General features: G+C 49.5%; 1 protein-coding gene across 1 annotated transcript in view; it reads left to right on the forward strand.

Moving 5' to 3' along the window:
• The first annotated feature begins 1,172 nt into the window (after positions 1-1,172).
• Positions 1,173-19,193, forward strand: part of ppp1r14ab (protein phosphatase 1, regulatory (inhibitor) subunit 14Ab) — a 48,674-nt gene continuing 30,653 nt past the window's right edge. The window contains exon 1 of the mRNA XM_072549543.1: positions 1,173-1,409. Within this exon, the coding sequence (XP_072405644.1) occupies positions 1,224-1,409 (186 nt within the window). The 5' untranslated portion in view covers positions 1,173-1,223. The remainder of the gene's footprint in view (positions 1,410-19,193) is intronic.

Consider the following 19,193-nt stretch of genomic DNA (forward strand, 5'->3'; position numbering starts at 1 on the left):
CTTGCTAAAATCCATATACACCACATCTACTGCTTTACCCTCGTCCACTTCCTTAGTCACCTTCTCAAAGAATTCAATAAGGTTTGTGAGGCACGACCTGCCCTTCACAAAACCATGCTGACTATCCTTGATCACATTATTCCTATCCAGATGTTCATAAATCCTATCCCTTACAATTCTCTCTAAGACTTTGCCCACAACAGAAGTGAGACTCACTGGCCTATAGTTACTAGGGTTATCCCTGCTCCCCTTCTTGAGCCAGGGAACCACATTCGCTATCCTCCAGTCTTCTGGCACTATTCCCGTAGACAACGACGACATAAAAATCAAGGCCAATGGCTCCGCTATCTCCTCCCTATCTTCCCAGAGGATCCTAGGATAAATGCCATCAGGCCCAGGGGACTTATCTATTTTCATCCTTTCCAGTATTCCCCAGACCTCTTCCCTACGTCCCTCAAGGCCATCCATTCTAATCACTTGTGACTCAATATTCACATCAGCAACAGTGTCCTGTTCCTGAGTGAATACTGACGAAAAGTATTGATTTAGTGTCTCACCAATCTCCTCCGCCTCCACACACAACTTCCCACTACTATCCTTGACTGGACCGATACCTACCCTAGTCATCCTTTTATTCCTGACATACCTATAGACAGCCTTGGTGAGGGAGTGCCGCATTGTCGGAGGGTCAGTGCTGAGGGAGTGCTGCACTGTCGGAGGGTCAGTGCTGAGGGAGTGGGCACTGTCGGAGGGTTGGTGCTGAGGGAGGGCCGCACTGTCAGAGGGTCAGTGCTGAGGGAGTGCCACACTGTCGGAGGGTCGGTGCTGAGGGAGTGGGCACTGTCGGAGGGTCGGTGCTGAGGGAGTGCCGCACTGTCAGAGGGACAGTGCTGAGGGAGTGTCACACTGTCGGAGGGTCAGTGCTGAGGGAGTGTCACACTGTCGGAGGATCAGTGCTGAGGGAGTGCCGCACTGTCGGAGGGTCGGTGCTGAGGGAGTGCCGCACTGTCGGAGGGTCGGTGCTGAGGGAGTGCCGCACTGTCGGAGGGTCAGTGCTGAGGGAGTGCCGCACTGTCGGACGCTCTCAGTGGGGGGGCGGAGCCGTGTCTCTGGGTGGGACAATCCCAGAGCGTGAGCGCTAGGACCATGCGGAGCGAGGCTGCTGCCTGGGTTCGGCGCAGCGCTGGCGGATCGCGGAGAGTCCCGGCGCAGTTCTGTCGGAGATGGCAGCGAACCGGCTGGGCAGGAGGACACACAGCCGCTCCCCGGACTGTCCCCGGGAGCCTGGAGCCGGCATCCAGCGCAGGCAAGCCCGGGTCACCGTCAGATATGACCGTAAGGAGTTACAGAACCGGCTGGATGTGGAGCAGTGGATCGAGGGGAAATTACAACAACTTTACCAGGAGCAGGTAATCCCGGAGTCACTGGGACCAGGAATATCAGGAGCAGGTAATCCCGGAGTCACTGAGACCAGGATTATCAGGAGCAGGTAACTGAGACCCGGAATATCAGGAGCAGGTAATCCCGGAGTCACTGGGACCAGGAATATCAGGAGCAGGTAACTCCCGGAGTCACTGAGACCAGGAATATCAGGAGCAGGTAATCCCGGAGTCACTGAGACCAGGAATATCAGGAGCAGGTAACTGAGACCCGGAATATCAGGAGCAGGTAATACCGGAGTCACTGGGACCAGGAATATCAGGAGCAGGTAATCCCGGAGTCACTGGGACCAGGAATATCAGGAGCAGGTAATTCACAGAGTCACTGAGACCAAGAATACTATAGAGCCCTCAGCAGCCAGCAGGAAATTGAGAAGCAGATTTGTATGGAGATCTCCGATATCTGTAAGAGTAATAGGGTCGTAAACGGTCGGGGATTTCAGCTTTCCGCACAGACTGGGACTGCCATAGTGTTAAGGGTCTGAGTGGAGAGAAGTTTGTGTTTGCTAGCAAAGTTTCTGAGGCAGTATGTGCATGTACCCACTCGAGAAGGTGCAAAACGTGATCTACTCTTGGGACATAAGGCAGGACAGGTGACTGTCATGTCAGTGGGAGAGCACCGATGATAATTGTATTACCTTTAAAATAGTGGTGGAAAAACATAGGACTGGAGAAAGGCCAATTTGGCATTAGGCAAGAACTTTCAAAAGCTGATTGGGTCAGATGTTCGCAGGTAAAGGGACGGCTGGAAAATGGGAAGCCTTCAGGAATGAGATAACAGGAGTCCAGCAAAAGTATATTCCTGTCAGGGTGAAAGGGAAGGCTGGTAGGTACAGGGAATGCTGGATGACTAAAGAAATTGACGGTTTGGCTAAGAAAAAGAAGGAAGCATATGTCAGGTATTGACAGGATAGATTGAGTGAATCCTTAGAAGAGTATAAAGGCAGTAGGAGTATATTTAAGAGGGAAATCAGGAGGGGAAAACAGGAGACATGAGATAGCTTTGGCAACTAGGGTGAAGGAGAATCTGAAGAGTTTTTACAAATACATTAAGGATAAAAGGGTAACTCGGGAGAGAATAGGGCCCCTCAAAGATCAGCAAGGCGGCCTTTGTGTGGAGCCACAGAAGAAGGGGGAGATACTAAATGAGTATTTTGCATCAGTGTTGAATTGAATTGAATTGAATTTATTATCACGTGTACCGAGACACAGTGAAAAGCTTTGTCTTGTGAACAATACCGGCAGATCACAGCGTTAAGTAGCCTAGATAAGTAAATAATAGGTAAACAGCAGCAAAAACAAAAGCACAGATACAGGTGAATGTAAAGAGTTTGTGAGTCCATACAGTATTCTAACAACAATAGGGTAGAAACTGTTTCGAAACCAGTTGGTGTGTGTGTTCAGGCTTCTGTACCTTCTCCCCGATGGTAGAGGTTGTAGAAAAACATTGCCAGGGTGGGATGGATCTTTGAGAATGTTAGCGGCCTTTCCTTGACAGCGGGCCTGGTAGATGGATTCTATAGATGGGAGGTTGGCCTTTGTGACTGTCCGGGCCAACTTCACCACTCTCTGTAACCCTCTCCGATCTTGAATGGTACAGTTGCCATACCAGGTAGTGATACATCCAGACAGAATGCTCTCGATGGCACACCTATAAAAGTTGGCAAGGGTTTTCACCGTCAAGGCAAATTTCCTCAGCTGCCTGAGGAAGAAGAGACATTGTTGGGCCTTTGTAACCAGTGCGTCCACATGAGGAGTCCAAGAAAGCTTGTTGTGGGTGACCACTCCCAGGAGCTTGACACTCTCCACTCGTTCCACCCCAGTGCTGTTAATGTGTAGGGGGGGCATGAGTAACATCCCTCCGAACGTCAATAATGAGTTCCTTGGTTTTGCCGGCATTGAGAGCTAGGTTGTTCTCAGTGCACCATTTTTCCAGGTCTTTCACCTCCCGCCTGTAGGCTGTTTGGTCACTAAATAGGATTCGACCGACTGTGATGATGTCATCAGCATTAGTCTGGTATTTAGTGACGCAGTCATGGGTATACAGTGAGTACAGTAGGGGGCTGAGTACACACCCCTGGGGGGCTTCAGTGTTGAGTGTTAGTGAGGATGAAATATTGTCCCCAGTCTTCACTGATTGTGGCTGTGGGTCAGGAAACTGAGGATCCTGTTGCAGAGAATGGAACTTAGTCCGAGATCACTAAGTTTAGTTACCAGTCTCAAGTGGATAATAGTGTGGAAGGTTGAATTGTAGTCAATGTGTAGGATTCTTACGTAGTTGTTCTTGGTGTCGAGGAGGGAGAAAGTGAGGACTGCAGATGCTGGAGATCAGAGCTGAAAAATGTGTTGCTGGAAAAGTGCAGCAGGTCAGGCAGCATCCAAGGAGCAGGAGAATCGACGTTTCGGGCATAAGCCCTTCTTCAGGAATGAGGAGGGTGTGCCAAGCAGGCTAAGAAAAAAGGTAGGGAGGAGGGACACGGGGGTAAGGCGTTGGGAATGCGATAGGTGGAAGGAGGTTAAGGTGAGGGTGATAGGCCGGAGAGGGGGTTGGGGCGGAGAGGTCAGGAAGAAGATTGCAGGTGGTGCTGAGTCAGAGGGTTGGGACTGAGACAAGGTGGGGGGGGGGGGAGACGGGAAATGAAGCTGGAGAAATCTGCAATCATCCCTTGTGGTTGGAGGGTTCCTAGGTGGAAGATGAGGCGCTCTTCCTCCAGGCGTCGTGTTGCTATGGTCTGGCAATGGAGGAGTCCAAGGATCTGCATGTCCTTGGTGGAGTGGGAGGGGGAGTTGAAGTGTTGAGCCACAGGGTGGTTGGGTTGGTTGGTCTGGGTGTCCCAGAGGTGTTCTCTGAAACTTTCCGCAAGTAGGAGGCCTGTCTCCCTAATATAGGGGAGGCCACATCGGGTGCAGCGGATGCAATAAATGATGTGTGTGTGGGTGCAGGTGAATTTGTGGTGGATATGGAAGTATCCCTTGGGGCCTTGGAGGGAAGTAAGGGAGGAGATGTGGGCGCAAGTTTTGCATTTGGTGTCAAGGTGTTCTAAGGAGGAGTGAAGGGCAAGTGATATGGTATCTGATGTGGATCCGTTGGTCTGATCAGCAAATTGGAGTGGGTCAAGAGTAGTGGGGAGGCTGGAGTTGATTAATGCCATGACCAGCCTTTCAAAGCACCTCTTGGCCACTGAAGTTAGGGCCACTGGGCGGTAGACATTGAGACCTGCTGCATGAGCCTTCTTTGGCACAGGGATGATGATGACCCCTTGACACAGGCAGGGAGAGGTTAAAGATATCTGAGAAGACCTCTCCCAGTTGATCTGTGCATGCTCTGAGTGCACGGACTGGTACACCGTCTGGTCCCATTGCTTTCCTTGGATTCACACAAAGGAAAACTAATCTGACCTCTGAGGCAGTGACTGTTGGGAAAGGTTCGTCAGGACTAGTCGGAATAGGTGTTACCCTCTGCTGAGATTCTGCTCAAAGCGAGCAGAGAAGGCAGTGTTTACTGTGGGGAAAGGACATGGGAGTTAGATAATGTGGAACAGTACAGGCCCTTCGGCCCTCGTCGTTATGCCGACCTTTTATCCTACTCTAAGATCAAAAGCTTGGGGAGTAAATAGTGATATCTTGAAAAGTGTCTCTATTACAGAGGAGGAAGTGCTGGATGTCTTAAAACACATGAAGGTAGATAAATCCCCAGGATCTGATCAGGTGTACCTGAGAACTCTGTGGGAAGCTAGAGAAGTAATTGCTGGGTCTCTTGCTGAGATACTTGTATCATCGATAGTCACAGGTGAGGTGCCGGAAGACTGGAGGTTGGCTAACGTGGAGCCACTGTTTAAGAAGGGCGGTAAAGACAAGTCAGGGAACTATAGACCGGTGAGTCTGACCTCGGTGGTGGGCAAGTTGAAGGAGGAAATCTTGAGGGACAGGATGTACATGTATTTGGAAAGGCAAGGACTGATTTGGGATAGTCAACATTGCTTTGTGCGTGGGAAATCATGTCTCACAAACTTGATTGAGCTTTTTTGAAGAAGTAACAAAAAGGATTGATGAGGGCAGAGTAGTAGACGTGATCTACATGGACTTCAGTAAGGTGTTCAACAAGGTTCCCCATGGGAGATTGGTTAGCAAGGTTAGATCTCATGGAATACAAGGAGAACTAGCCATTTGGATACAGAACTGGCTCAAAGGTAGAAGACAGAGGGTGGTGGTGGAGGGTTGTTTTTCAGACTGGAGGCCTGTGACCAGTGGAGTGCCACAAGAATCGGTGCTGGGTCCTCTACTTTTTTGTCATTTACATAAATGATTTGGACGTGAGCATAAGAGGTACAGTTAGTAAGTTTGCAGATGACACCAAAATTGGAGGTGTAGTGGACAGCGAAGAAGGTTACCTCAGATTACAATTGGATCTTGACCAGATGGGCCAATGGGCTGAGAGTGGCAGATGGAGTTTAATTCAGATAAATATGAGGTGCTGCATTTTGGGAAAGCAAAACTTAGCAGGGCTTATACACTTAATGGTAAGGTCCTAGGAAGCGTTGCTGAACAAAGAGACCTTGGAGTGCAGGTTCATAGCTCCTTGAAAGTGGAGTTGCAGGTAGATAGGATAGTGAAGAAGGCATTTGGTATGCTTTCCTTTATTGGTCAGAGTATTGAGTACAGGAGTTGGGAGGTCATGTTGCAGCTGTACAGGACATTGGTTAGGCCACTGTTGGAATATTGTGTGCAATTCTGGTCTCGAAGGATGTTGTGAAACTTGAAAGGGTTCAGAAAAGATTTACAAGGATGTTGCCAGGGTTGGAGGATTTGAGCTATAGGGAGAGGCTGAACAGGCTGGAGCTGTTTTCCCTGGAGCGTTAGAGGCTGAGGGGTGACCTTATAGAGGTTTATAAAATCATGAGGGACATGGATAGGGTAAATAGACAAAGTCTGTTCTCTGGGGTATGCGAGTCCAGACCTAGAGGGCATAGGTTTTGAGTGAGAGGGGAAAGATATAAAACAGACCTAAGGGGCAATGCTTTCACACAGATGGTGGTACGTGTATGGAATGAGCTGCCAGAGGAAGTGGTGGAGGTGGGTACAATTACAACATTTAAGAGACATTTGGATGGGTATATGAATAGGAAGGGTTTGGAGGGATATGGGCTGGGTGCTGGCAGGTGGGACTAGATGGAGTTGGGATATCTGGTCGGCATGGACAGGTTGGGCCAAAGGGTCTATTTCCATGCTGTACATCCCTATGACTCTAATGTCAGGAGCAGGTAACTCCTTTTACACGTCAGAGCAGAGCAGGCCATTCAACTCATTGATTCTGCTACCCCTTTCAATGAGATCATGGTTAATCTGATTATTCTCAACTCCATTTTCCAGCCTTTTTCCCCTAATCCCCTTCCTGATTGGGAATGTCTTTCTTGACTTGAATATATTTAGTGATCCAGCCTCAGCAGCCCAGTGCAGTAAAGAATTCCACCGACTCACTACCTTCTGAGAGGGTATCTATCAGGAGCAGGTAACTCCAGGAGTGATTTACATCAGGAGTGTCTCACTGTCAGGAGCAAGTGTTTGGAGACACCGGATATTGCAAAAGCTTGGGTCCTGACAACATTCCTGTAATAGTACAGAAGACTTGTGCTCCAGAACTTGCTGCTCCCCGAGCCAAGCTGTTCCAGTACAGTTACAACATCGGCATCTACCCGATATTGTGGAACGTTGCCCAGGTATGTCCTGTACATAAAAAGCAGGACAAATCCAACCTGACCAATTACCGCCCCATCTCCGTCATCAGTAAGGTGATGGACAGTGTCAGTAACAGAGCTATCAAGCAGCACCTGCTCGGTGACACCCAGTTTGGGATCCCCCAGGGTCACTCAGCTCCTGACCTCATTCCAGCCTTGGGTCAGACATTGATAAAAGAGCTGAATTCCAGAGGGAGGGGAGAGGGACAGCCCGTGACATCAAGGCTGCATTCGACTGGGTGTGGCATCAAGGAGCCCCGGCAAAACTGGAATTAGTGGGTCCAAAATTGTGGTGCTGGAAAAGCACAGCTGGTCAGGCAGCATCAGGTCAGCAATGCTGAAGGGCTTATGCCTGAAACGTCGACTCTCCTGCTTCTCGGATGCTGCCCGACCTGCTGTGCTTTTCCAGCACCACACTCTTCAACTCTGACTCTCCAGCATCTGCTGTCCTCACTTTCTCCTCAGCTCCTGGAGATCTCTGCAGGAGTCCCTCGGGGGAGTGTCCTCGGCCCAACCACCTTCAGCTGCTTCCCTCCATCAGAAGGTCAGAAATGGGGATATTTGCTGATGATTGGACAGTGTTCAGCACCATTCGCGACCCCTCAGATACTGAAACAGTCCGTGTTCAAATGCAGCAAGATCTGGACAATATCCAGGCTTGGGCTGACAAGTGGCAAGTAACATTCAGGCCACACAAATGCCAGACAATGACCATCACCAATAAGAGACACTCTAACCACCACCCCTTGACATTCAATGGTGTTACCATCACTGAATCCCCCACCACCAACATCCTGGGGGTTATCATTGACCAGAAACTCAACTGGACTCACCACATAAACACAGTGGCTCCAAGAGCAGGTCAGAGGCTGGGAATCCTGCAGCGAGTAACTCCCCTCCTGACTCCCCCAAAGCCTGTCCACCATCTCCAAGGCACAAGTCAGGAGTGTGAGGGAATACTCCCCACTTGCCCTGGATGGGGGCAGCTCCAACAACACTCAAAAAGCTCAACACCATCCAGGACAAAGCAGCCCCCACTTGATTGGCCCCACACCCACAAACACCCCCTCCCTCCCCCACTGACGCTCAGTAGCAGCAGTGTGGACCATCGACAAGATGCACTGCAGAAACTCACCAAAGATCCCGAGTTAGCTCCTTCCAAACTCACAAGCACTCCCATCTAGAAGGACAAGGGGCAGCAGATACATGGGAACACCATCCCCCTGCAAGTTCCCCTCCAAGCCCCTCACCATCCCGACTTGGAAATATATCGCTGTTCCTTTAGTGTCACTGGGTCAGAATCCTGGAATTCCCTCCCTAAGGGCATTGTGCATCAACCCACAGCACACGGACTGCAGCGGGTTCAAGAAGGCAGCTCACCCCCACCTTCTCAAGAGGCAACTAGGGATGGGCAATAAATGCCAATGGCACGGCCAGTGACACCTATGTGATGAGTGAAAAAAAAGTAACTCCAAGAGTGATTTACAACAGGTGTAGTCTAATCCAGGACCACGTAATCTGAGTTTGATTGATTTACTGTTGTGCGGCACGGTGGCTCAGTGGTTAGCACTGCTGCCTCACAGCACTAGGGACCCGGGTTCAATTCCCGCCTCAGGCAACTGTCTGTGTGGAGTTTGCACATTCTCCCCGTGTCTGTGTGGGTTTCCTCTGGGTGCTCTGGTTTCCTTCCATAGTCCAAAGATGTACAGGTCAGGGCGGATTGGCCATGCTAAATTGGCCGTAGAGTTAGGTGAAGGGGTAAATGTAGGGGATTGGGTCTGGGTGGGTTGCTTTTCGGAGGGTCGGTGTGGACTTGTTGGGCCAAAGGGCCTGTTTCCACACTGTAGGGAATCTAAGTAATCTAATCTAATACTGTGATACAGTAACAAGTGTTGTTTTGTGTGCTATACCTTACATAGGTACATCAGGGGGACAAGATAGAGTGACTTCCTCAGTTTCAGAAGGAGGTAATTCCTGGAGTGACTAAAATAGGAGTGTCTAAGGCCATCAGAAATAGGGACAGGAGGAGGACATTCAGCCCCTTCCAAACCCCTGTTCCATCATTCGGTAGGATCATGGTTGATCCAACATTCCTGACACCCTGCCCTTTCCCTGTAACCCTTGATCAAGAATCTATCTCAAATATCCACCAGGGGAGGTGTTGCAGAAAGGCCTGGATATTGAGAATGAGCAGGAAGGGATGAATTGAGAGTGGAATAAATGAGAAGAGAGCAGCTGGATGAATAAATTAGATCGAAGAAGGAGACCATATGAAATTAATAGGTTGAATAGTCTGTGCCAGGGCCAGAAGATTGAATGCTGCCTGAGTAATTTTCCGCAGCAGCTTTTTAGCAGCAGCTTTAATACCATATATGGGGCAGCACGGTGGCTCAGTGGTTAGCACTGCTGCCTCACAGCGCCAGGGGCCCTGGGTTCGATTCTAGCCTCTGGCGACTGTCTGTGTAGAGTTTGCACGTTCTCCCTGTGTCTGTGTGGGTTTCCTCCGGGTGCTCCGGTTTCCTCCCACACTCCAGAGACATGCGGGTTAGGGTGGACTGACCATGGGAAATTGCCCCATAGTGTCCAGGGATGACTATTTAGAACAGAAATGAGGAGAAAGTTCTTCAGCCAGAGAGTGGGGAATCTATGGAATTCATTACCACAGAAGGCTGTGGAAGCTGGGTCACTGAGTATATTTAAGACAGAGATAGATAAGTTCTTGAGTATGAAGGGGATCAAGGGTTACTGGGAGAAAGCAGGAGAGTGGGGTTGAGGAGAAGTATAAGCCATGATTGAATGGCAGAGCAGACTCAATGGCCTAATATCAGCTCCTGTCCTATGGATGTGCAGCTAGGTGGGTTAGTCATGGAAATATGGGATTACAGGGATAGGATGGATTGGATGGAATGCTCTTGGGAGGGTCGGTGTGGACTTGATGGGCTGAATGGCCAGTTTGCACTCTAGGGGTTCAGTGGCTTTCAGTGGACAGGGTTCAGTTGAAGAGGAAACGAATGTTCCCTTTCACCGGGATCAGGAAGCAGCCTTTCTCCCTCGTCTCTGGAAGATGATGAGTTGCGAACTTGGTTTGTCAAATAAGGTCATTTTTTGTTCCTGTGAATGTTGTTGCTGAGTTTTATCGGTGGCAGTCAGAGACAGGTCACTCAGCCCGAGGTCTGATGATGTCAACACAACCCTTTGCCAGTACATGCAATAAATACGTTACTGGGCACTGCATCTCCACATTTGGCGAGAGTGTGATTCTAGTCGCCCAGGCTTTCCAACAAAGTCGTTACCCTATTCCCACAGATGGAAAAGATGGATAGCAGAATTCCCCACCCTTTCAGTTTTTAAAAAAACAACCTGCAGGAAACAAATTTAACCAGAATACAAACACACACACTCTCTCTCCCTCTCGGTCTGTCTGTCTCTCAGTCTCTCAGTCTCCCTCTCCCCTCTCCCCTCTCCCCCCTCCCCCCTCCCTCCCCCCTACCCCACTCTTCCCCCCCCCCCACTCTTCCCCACCCCCTTCTCCCCCCCCACTCTCCCCCTCCCCCACTCTTCTCCCTCCTTCCCCCTCCCCCTCGCCACCCCCTCCCCCTCGCCATCCCCTTCCCCTCCCCCTCCCCCTCTGTTTCCCTCCAACTCTTGCAGATTGCAACCTTTCAGGGTTGTGTATGTGAGATAGGGAGGGGCTGGAGGGGGTTACAGAGATAGGGAGGGGCTGGAGGGGGTTACAGAGATAGGGAGGGGTTGTAGGGAAACTGGAGGGGTTAACAGCGATTTGGTGAGTAGGAATGTTTGATTTTAATGCGGTCAGATTGGGGTGTGGGAGGGGATGTTACAGTGAGTTTGATGCAGTGGCTCTCAATGGAAGGGTAACCTTTAGGGTCAGTGTCAGGGAGGAGCGAGGGGGCAGCTGCAGAGCGCAGGGAAACTGCTGAGAGCCTCTCACTTTGGGGCTGGCACTGATGGGGCAATAGTCCCCTAAACCTGAAACCCAGACTGGAGCCTGTACATTGGATCGAACTGTGAACTCGCGAGTTTGTTAATTTTTGGCGTTGCTGCTTTTGCTCTGGGACTCTTGGCTGGATGTGGTTGGCTGATCTTTGCCTGACTAACTCTTGCGTGTGTGTGTATTGGGGCAGTGTTTAGGGATCAAGGCTATGTGACTGTGGAAGGCTTCACAATTGAGCTGGGCTGTGCATTGATCTAATACATCTGTGGTTTCTCATCCTCCTCTGTCTTGTCCTGGGGGGGGGGGGTGGGGTGGGGTTGGGGGGGTGGTGTGGGGGCAGGGTCAAGAACAGATGCCTTCAATCCCAGCCCACCCAATCCGGGTCTGTCAGTGGTAGGTGGGACGCTGAGGTCACACCCCTCTGTTAGTTCAAACCAAACTCCCAGAGAAACGCGCCTCTCCTCTCAATCTGACAGAGAACTCTTCCACTATTTAAAGAAAAATATCAATTTATTTCCCGAACAGAACACTCAGCAAAACTATTAATAAACAGAACACTCTTTCCCCCTAACGGGCCACAATCCTATTAACTTGCTGCTCCAATAACACACTTATTAAACATTATACAAATGTAATCTCAAGACCACACAGTGTATGTCTTCTCCGTTGTCTTCAATCGTCTATCTGCTGATCTCCCTGGGTAGTCTTCCTTTTGGCCATGCATGTGTTTTACAGGAAAAGGTACCTTTGATAGAGTATGTTTTATAATTTCTTTGAAGGTGAGGCGTTTGATTGGCGGTTTCGCTGCTGTTTTGGGGGGGGGGAAGTTGTCTGTGGAATCTAGCATTGATTGTACTGCCTGAATGTTTAGCTCCATCGTTGTAGGGGGTGTGTGTGTGTGTGTGCGCACAGGGAGATTTTAAGAATAGAATGGAATCCCTACAGTGTGGAAACAGGCCCTTCGGCCCAACAAGTCCACACCGACCCTCCAAAGAGTATCCCACCCAGACCCATTCCCTTACCCTATTACTCGACATTTACCCCTGACTAATGCGCCTAACCTACATACCCCTGAACACTACGGGCAATTTCCCATGGTCAATCCACCCTAACCTGCACGTCTTTGGACTGTGGGAGGAAATCGGAGCACCCGGAGGAAACCCACGCAGACACGGGGAGAACGTGCAAACTCCACACAGACAGTCACCCGAGGGGGGGAATCGAACCCGCGTCCCTGGTGCTGAGGCAGCAGTTCTAAGCACTGAGCCACCGTCCGCTCCAGGGGGAATGTTTCTTAACTGGCCAATTTGTGAGCTCTTGTGGCTCCCCGCTGTGAGATCTCTCACTGAGAGACTGTTGATTTAGGACTCTGTGTGAGATCTCCGGCTGTCCCATAGCAGTTTTCTTCCTGAGACAGACTTCCACCCACTCAGTCCCTCTCCACAGAAGCTGCCTGACCAGAGGAGTATTTTAATCTTGAATCTCCAGCATCGGTGATATTTAATTCCTGTTTTGTGACCCACAGAACTTGTTCAGCAAGTTCAGGGACATTGCTTGCAAATGAATGGATGACGTGATACCCCCTAGGTTGGTGTGTTTGGGCATGGTCCATGGATGTTCAAGAGCGACATTCCTTTGGCCCACGTGATTTATCCCAAAGTGATTGACCTATAATGTCGAGACCCAGTCAAAGACTCTGCGTTCAAATCCCATCATCGCAGCTGCTGAAGTTAAAATTAAAATCCACAAAAATTGAAAGGATGGCACGGTGGCTCAGTGGTTAGCACTGCTGCCTCACAGCACCTGGGACCTGGGTTCGATTCCCCCCTCGGGCGACACTCTGTGTGGAGTTTGCATGTTCTCCCAGTGTCTGCGTGGGTTTCCTCTGGGTGCTCCAGTTTCCTCCCACAGTCCAAAGATGTGCAGGTTAGGGTGGATTGGCCATGGGAAATTACCCGTAGTGTTCAGGGATGTGTGGGTTCGGGGGATTAGCCATGTGGAATGCAGGATTACAGGAGTGGGCCTGGGTGGAATGTTTTTAGGAAGGTCAGTGTGGACTTGATGGGCCGATAGGCCTGCTCCCACACTGTAGGATTGCTCTGAGTTGAAAGTCTTTGCCAGTGAGCATGAGAGTATCATTGCTGGTTGTAAAGATCCCATCTGGGTGCCTTTCGGGAAGTAAACTGCTATCCTTACCTGGTCTGGTCTCCATGTGACTCCAGACCCACAGCAATGGGGTTGACTCTGAACTGCCCTTTGTATTGATCGAGGAAGCCACTGGGTTTAAAGGCAGTTAGGGACGGGCAACAAAGTCCATACCCCATGACAGAATAAATAAACTCTGAAGGAGGTCCGACATATTGGAAAAGCCAAGCTTGGGTTTAAGGTTTCACCCTGGTCTGCCCATGTCTTAGAAAATAACGACTCTTCATCTCAATCCAAATCTGTGGAGACTGGAACCAAATGTGTACGCAGTTAAGGATAGATATCACAGAATTGTTACAGTGCAAAAGGAGGCCATTCAGCCCATCACACCCTATGGTTGTATCCCCTAAAGCCAATCTCCTTCCTTTTCCCAATATACCCCTCTTGAATGCCTCAATTGTCCCTGCCCCCATCATGTTTCCAGGCCATGCGCTTGCGGGGTGAAAAGGTTTTTTCTCATGTCATCCTGCTTTGCACATCACTTTAAATCAACAGCCCTCTTGGTCTTTATCCTTTTACGGGCAGGAACACTCCTCTCTCTCTCTCTCTCTTTCTCTCTCTCTCTCTCCCCTCAGTCCAACCTGATCTTGAAAACCTGTCAGATCTCCTCTCTGCCGCTTTCTCAGTCTCAAATTCTTCAATCTCCCGTTATCGCTCCGTTTCTCATCCCGGGCGCCATTGTTGTAAATCGCCTCTGTACTTCCTCACACTTTTCCAAAAGTGTAGAGTCCGCAGCTGTACGAATTCTCCAGCTGAGGTCGCACATCTCCTTCCTGCAATCCGTTCTGAGGAAGGGTCACTGGGCCTGAAATACTAACTCTGCTTTCTCTCTCCACGGATGCTGCCAGACCTGCTGACTTCCCCCAATAATGTCTGTCTTTGTTTCAACATCGCGTCCTTGCTCATCTGCCCTGATTAATAAAACCGGTGACACTGAGTGCTTTATTCACCGCTCGCTCCATCATCCATCTGCCACCTTCAATGATCTGTGCACCAATGCTCCCAACTCCCTTCATTCCTGGACTTTAGAATTATACCCCTGATTTGATTTAGAGTCATAGAGTTGTACAGCACAGAAACAGACCCCTGGTTCCAATTTGTCCGTGCTGACCAGATGTCCTAAATTAATCTAGTCCCACCTGCCAGCACTTGGCCCATATCCCTCCAAACCCTTCCTATTCAGATACCCATCCAGATGCCTTTTAAATGTTATAATTGTACCAGCCTCCACCACTTCCTCTGGCAGCTCATTCCATATGTGCACCATCTACAGGGAGAACTAGCCATTTCGATACAGAACTGGCTCAAAGGTAGAAGACAGAGGGTGGTGGTGGAGGGTTGTTTTTCAAACTGGAGGCCTGTGACCAGTGGAGTGCCCCAAGGATCGGTGCTGGGCCCTCTACATTTTGTCATTAACATAAATGATTTGGATGTGAGCATAAGAGTTACAGTTAGTAAGTTTGCAGATGACACCAAAATTGGAGGTGTCGTGGACAGCAAAGAGGGTTACCTCAGATTACAACAGGATCTGGACCAGATGGGCCAATGGGCTGAGGAATGGCAGATGGAGTTTAATTTAAATAAATGTGAGGTACTGCATTTTGGGAAAGCAAATCTTAGCAGGACTTATACACTTATTGGTAACGTCCTGGGGTGTGTTGTTGGACAAAAAGACCTTGGAGTGCAGGTTCATAGCTCCTTGAAAGTAGAGTTGCAAGTAGATAGGATAGTGAAGAAGGCGTTTGGTATGCTTTCCTTTATTGGTCAGCGTATTGAGTATAACAACTTTTTTACACAGAGGGTGCTACATGTGTGGAATGAACTGCCAGAGGGTGGAGGCTGGTACAATTACAGCATTTAAAAGGCATCTGGATGGGTATATGAATAGGAAGGGGTCAGAGGGGCATGGACCAAGTGTTGGCAAATAGGATTAGATTAATTTAGGATATCTGGTTGGCATGGGTGAGTTGGACAGAATGGTCTGTTTCTGTGCTGTACATCTTTGTGACTCTGCATGTAAAAGTTGCCCCTTAGGTATCATAAATCTTTCCCCTCTCACCCTAAACCTATGCCCTTTACTTCTCGACTCCCCCACCCCAGGGAAAAGAACTTGTCTATTTACCCTATCCATGCCCCTCATGATTTTATTATCTTTTATAAGGTCACCCCTCAGCCTCCGACACTTGCAGGGAAACAGCCCCAGCCTGTTCAGCCTCTCTGGACTTGATTTATTGTCGTCATGTACCAAGGTACAGTGGCAAGTTTTGTTTTGTGTGCAGTGCAGTCAGATTAGACTGTACAACAATCAACAGGCGATTGAACAGAGTGAGGAATACAACGTTACGACTGTAGAAAGACACACAGAGAGCGAGATCAACATTAGATTTGAAATGTGAGAGCTCCATCCAGCAGCCTAACAACAGCAGAGAAGGGGCTGTTCTTGAACCTGTCGGCCCGTGTGTTTGGGTTTTTGTATCCTCTGCCCGATGGAAGAGGGTGGGAGAGATTATAACCGGGGTGGGAGGGGTCTTTGATGATGTTGGTTCCTTTCCCGAGACAGTGGGCAGTGTAGACGGAGCCAGTGGATGGGAGGTTGGTTTGTGCGATGGACTGGGCTGTGTTCACAGCTCTCTGTCATTTCTTACTGTCCTGGGCAGAGCAGCTGCTGTACCAGGCCATGGTGCATCTGGATCGGGTACATCTGTAAAAGTTGGTAAAGTGCCTCCTGAGGGAGAAGAGGGTTGTTGGCTCTTATTGATCATGGGTGGTTCAGGTGGATTTATATTGTCTTTCAATGTTCAAGCATTGGCTGAGTGGTAGGGAATACAGGTAATGACTGTGCACCCACTCGATAGGACAGGCCAGGCCTGAGTTTGGTTACTCCATTCTATCCTGTGTATGTTTTTTCCATTTGTTCACGGGATGGGGGTTTCACTGGCTAGGCCTAGCACTTATTGCCCCATCCCTAATTGCCCAGAGTCAACCCCATGGCTGTGGGTCTGGAGTCACGTGTAGGCCAGACCAGGCAAGGATGGCAGTTTCCTTCCCTCAAGGATGTTAGTGACCCAGATGGGTTTTTCCCAACAATTGGCAATGAATTCATGGGCATCACTAAATTCTTAATTCCAGATCTTTGTTGAATGCAGATTCACTATGGGGGCGACATGGTGGCTCAGTGGTTAGCACTGCTGCCTCAGAGTACCAGGGTCCCAGGTTCGATTCCAGTCTTGGGTGACTGTCTGTGTGGAGTTTGCACATTCTCCCTGTGTCACCGTGGGTTTCCTCCCACAATCCAAAGATGTGCAGGTTTAAGGCCTTGCTAAATTGCCTGTAGTGTTAGGTGCATTTGTCAGAGGGAATTGGGCCTGGGTTGGTTACTCTTCGGATGGTCAGTGTGGGCCTGTTTCCAAACTGTAGGGAATCTAATTTAATCTGCCGTGGTGAACTCGGGTCCCCAGAACATTCGCTAGGTCTGTCCAGTGATAATACCATCGCCTGTCAACTGACTGGAACTCATCAAGGTCTCCCTGGCACTGCCCGGGTAGTGGAGGATTCAGAATTATTGATCGTGCGATCGATAATCCTGAAATAACTTCAATTTGTTTCTTGGTGTCACCGGTAGGTTTGTGGCATTGGATTTTACTTCCCCACTGCCGGGGTCTCGGATTCAATGTGAGCACTTTGGAAATTTGAGCTGGAGCTGGTCACATGAGGCTGCTCCACCATTCAACACGATCAGAACTGACCACCTGACTCCCTCAGCAATCCCTTGCGACCCAAAAATCTATCATTGTCAAACCTACCTCACAACACAACACCCACTGCTGTCTGCAGTGGAGACTTGTACAGCTTTACAGTAAGGAACTGCAGTCCCTGTTCCGAAATAGAGACTTCCCTGAGGAATATCACCAATTGATTGGAATGTTCCCTCCGGCAGGGAGCCTGCCAGACTCTGAATTATTTGTCATATTGATTTCTACATCCTCTGCCTGTCCACAGAGCCACATGAGCTGTTAGAAATGACAGCGAGTGGATTTTTAGGAGATTTTGAGGAACTGACAGGCAGCAAAAGAGAGTGTTACACCAGGTTTCGGGTCTTGTCTTGCAGTCTGGCCGGGCGAAATGCTACAGGAGCGCGGGTTAGAAATCCAGCTGCAGCCCCTGTGTAGGAGCAACTGAGTGCAGATGCTGCGCTGAAAACCAAAAGCTCTTAGACACATCGTTGTTCCGCCATTCTCATGTTCCGATCGCTTAATCCACACTCTCAACCCCACCTCTTCCCCCAACACTCCAGCCAGCCCCCTCTACTGCAGAAACACTGTCCCCTCTGCACTTCACGGCAGCTCTGATAAAGAGTCATCTCAACTCAAAATGTTAGCTTGCTCTCTCTCCATGGACAAAGTTAAAACAACCACACAACACCAGGTTAGAGTCCAACGGGTTTATTTGGAAGCACTAGCTTTCAGAGCGTTGCTCCTAGTTACCTGATGAAGGAGCAGCGCTCCGAAAGCTAGCGCTTCCAACTAAACCTGTTGGACTCTAACCTGGTGATTGTTTCACTTTGTCCACCCCAGTCCAACACCGGCTCCTCTACACCATCTCTCCACGGATGCTGTCTGACCCGCTGTGATCTCCAGCATTTGTTTTGTTTCCCCCTGTATCATATTCCGGGGGAAAGTACAGAGGAAAGGGATGGTTTGCAACAAGGTGAGACCTGCATTTCCAGAGCGCCTGGGCAATTTTGAGGTGCGGTTGTGTTTCCAATGTGGGAAAAGAGGCAAGGCAATTTCCACCGAGCGCACACCCACCAACAGTAACAGGATCTTGTGAATGACTGGCTTACCTCCCTGATAAAGGTTAGAGATAAACTGTTTGTACAAGGCTTCTATCCTCAGATAGAGAGATGAAAAGATTTTGCTTTACAATAACAGAGAACAACAGACATTATCTCTCCCATTATGTGTGAGAGTTCATTTGGAGTTGGCTTGTTTCACAATAGATACTGAGACAATAAGTGCTGAAAACGCAGTCAGTCTGCCAGGACCTGGGGAAGACCAAGTTAATGTTTCAGATTGATGGATCTTCTTATCAGTACTGTTCTGATGTGTGGGCCTGAAACATCCCTGTGCTTTCTCTCTCTGTGTATAGATTCTAACAGACAGTGGCTGTGTTTGCAAACCATTCTGATTCGCCAACATCCTTCAGGGAAGGAAATTCACTGTCCTGACCGGGCCTGGTCTACATGTGACTCCAGACCCACAGCAACGTGGCGGCCTCGTAACTAACCCCTGAAAAATGGGGGTTGGGGTGTTAGTTCAGTTGGCTGGGCAGCTGGCTTCTGATGCCAACAGCGTGGGTTCAACTCTCATCACCATCTGAGGTTACTCTGAAGGACTCTCCTTCCCAATCTCTCCCCTTGCCTGAGGCACAGTGACCCTCAGGTGAACCCACCACCCAACCCCTTTCTCACTTCCACTCTCTCTCTCTCTCTCTCTCGCTCCCTCGCTGTCATTCTCTATCTCACTCACCCTCATTTTCTCTCTTGCTCTCATTCTCTCTCACTCGTTCTCGCACTCTCTCATTCGCCATCACTGTGGCTTTTTCTCTCTGTCATTCGCTCACAGCTTCTCTCGCTTTTATTCTCTCACATTCTCTCAATCTTCTTCTCTCTCTGTCACATTCTCTCTATCTCTCTCAATCTCTCTCCCTCACACTCCCTCTTTCTCACATTCTCTCCCACACACATTCTCACATTCTCTCTCTCTTTCTCACATTCTCTCTCTCTCACACTCCCTCCCTCACACACTCCCTCCCTCACACACTCCCTCCCTCACACACTCCCTCCCTCACACACTCCCT

Source organism: Chiloscyllium punctatum, chromosome 29 (assembly GCF_047496795.1).
Source record: "Chiloscyllium punctatum isolate Juve2018m chromosome 29, sChiPun1.3, whole genome shotgun sequence".
Classification (NCBI taxonomy): Eukaryota; Metazoa; Chordata; class Chondrichthyes; order Orectolobiformes; family Hemiscylliidae; genus Chiloscyllium; species Chiloscyllium punctatum.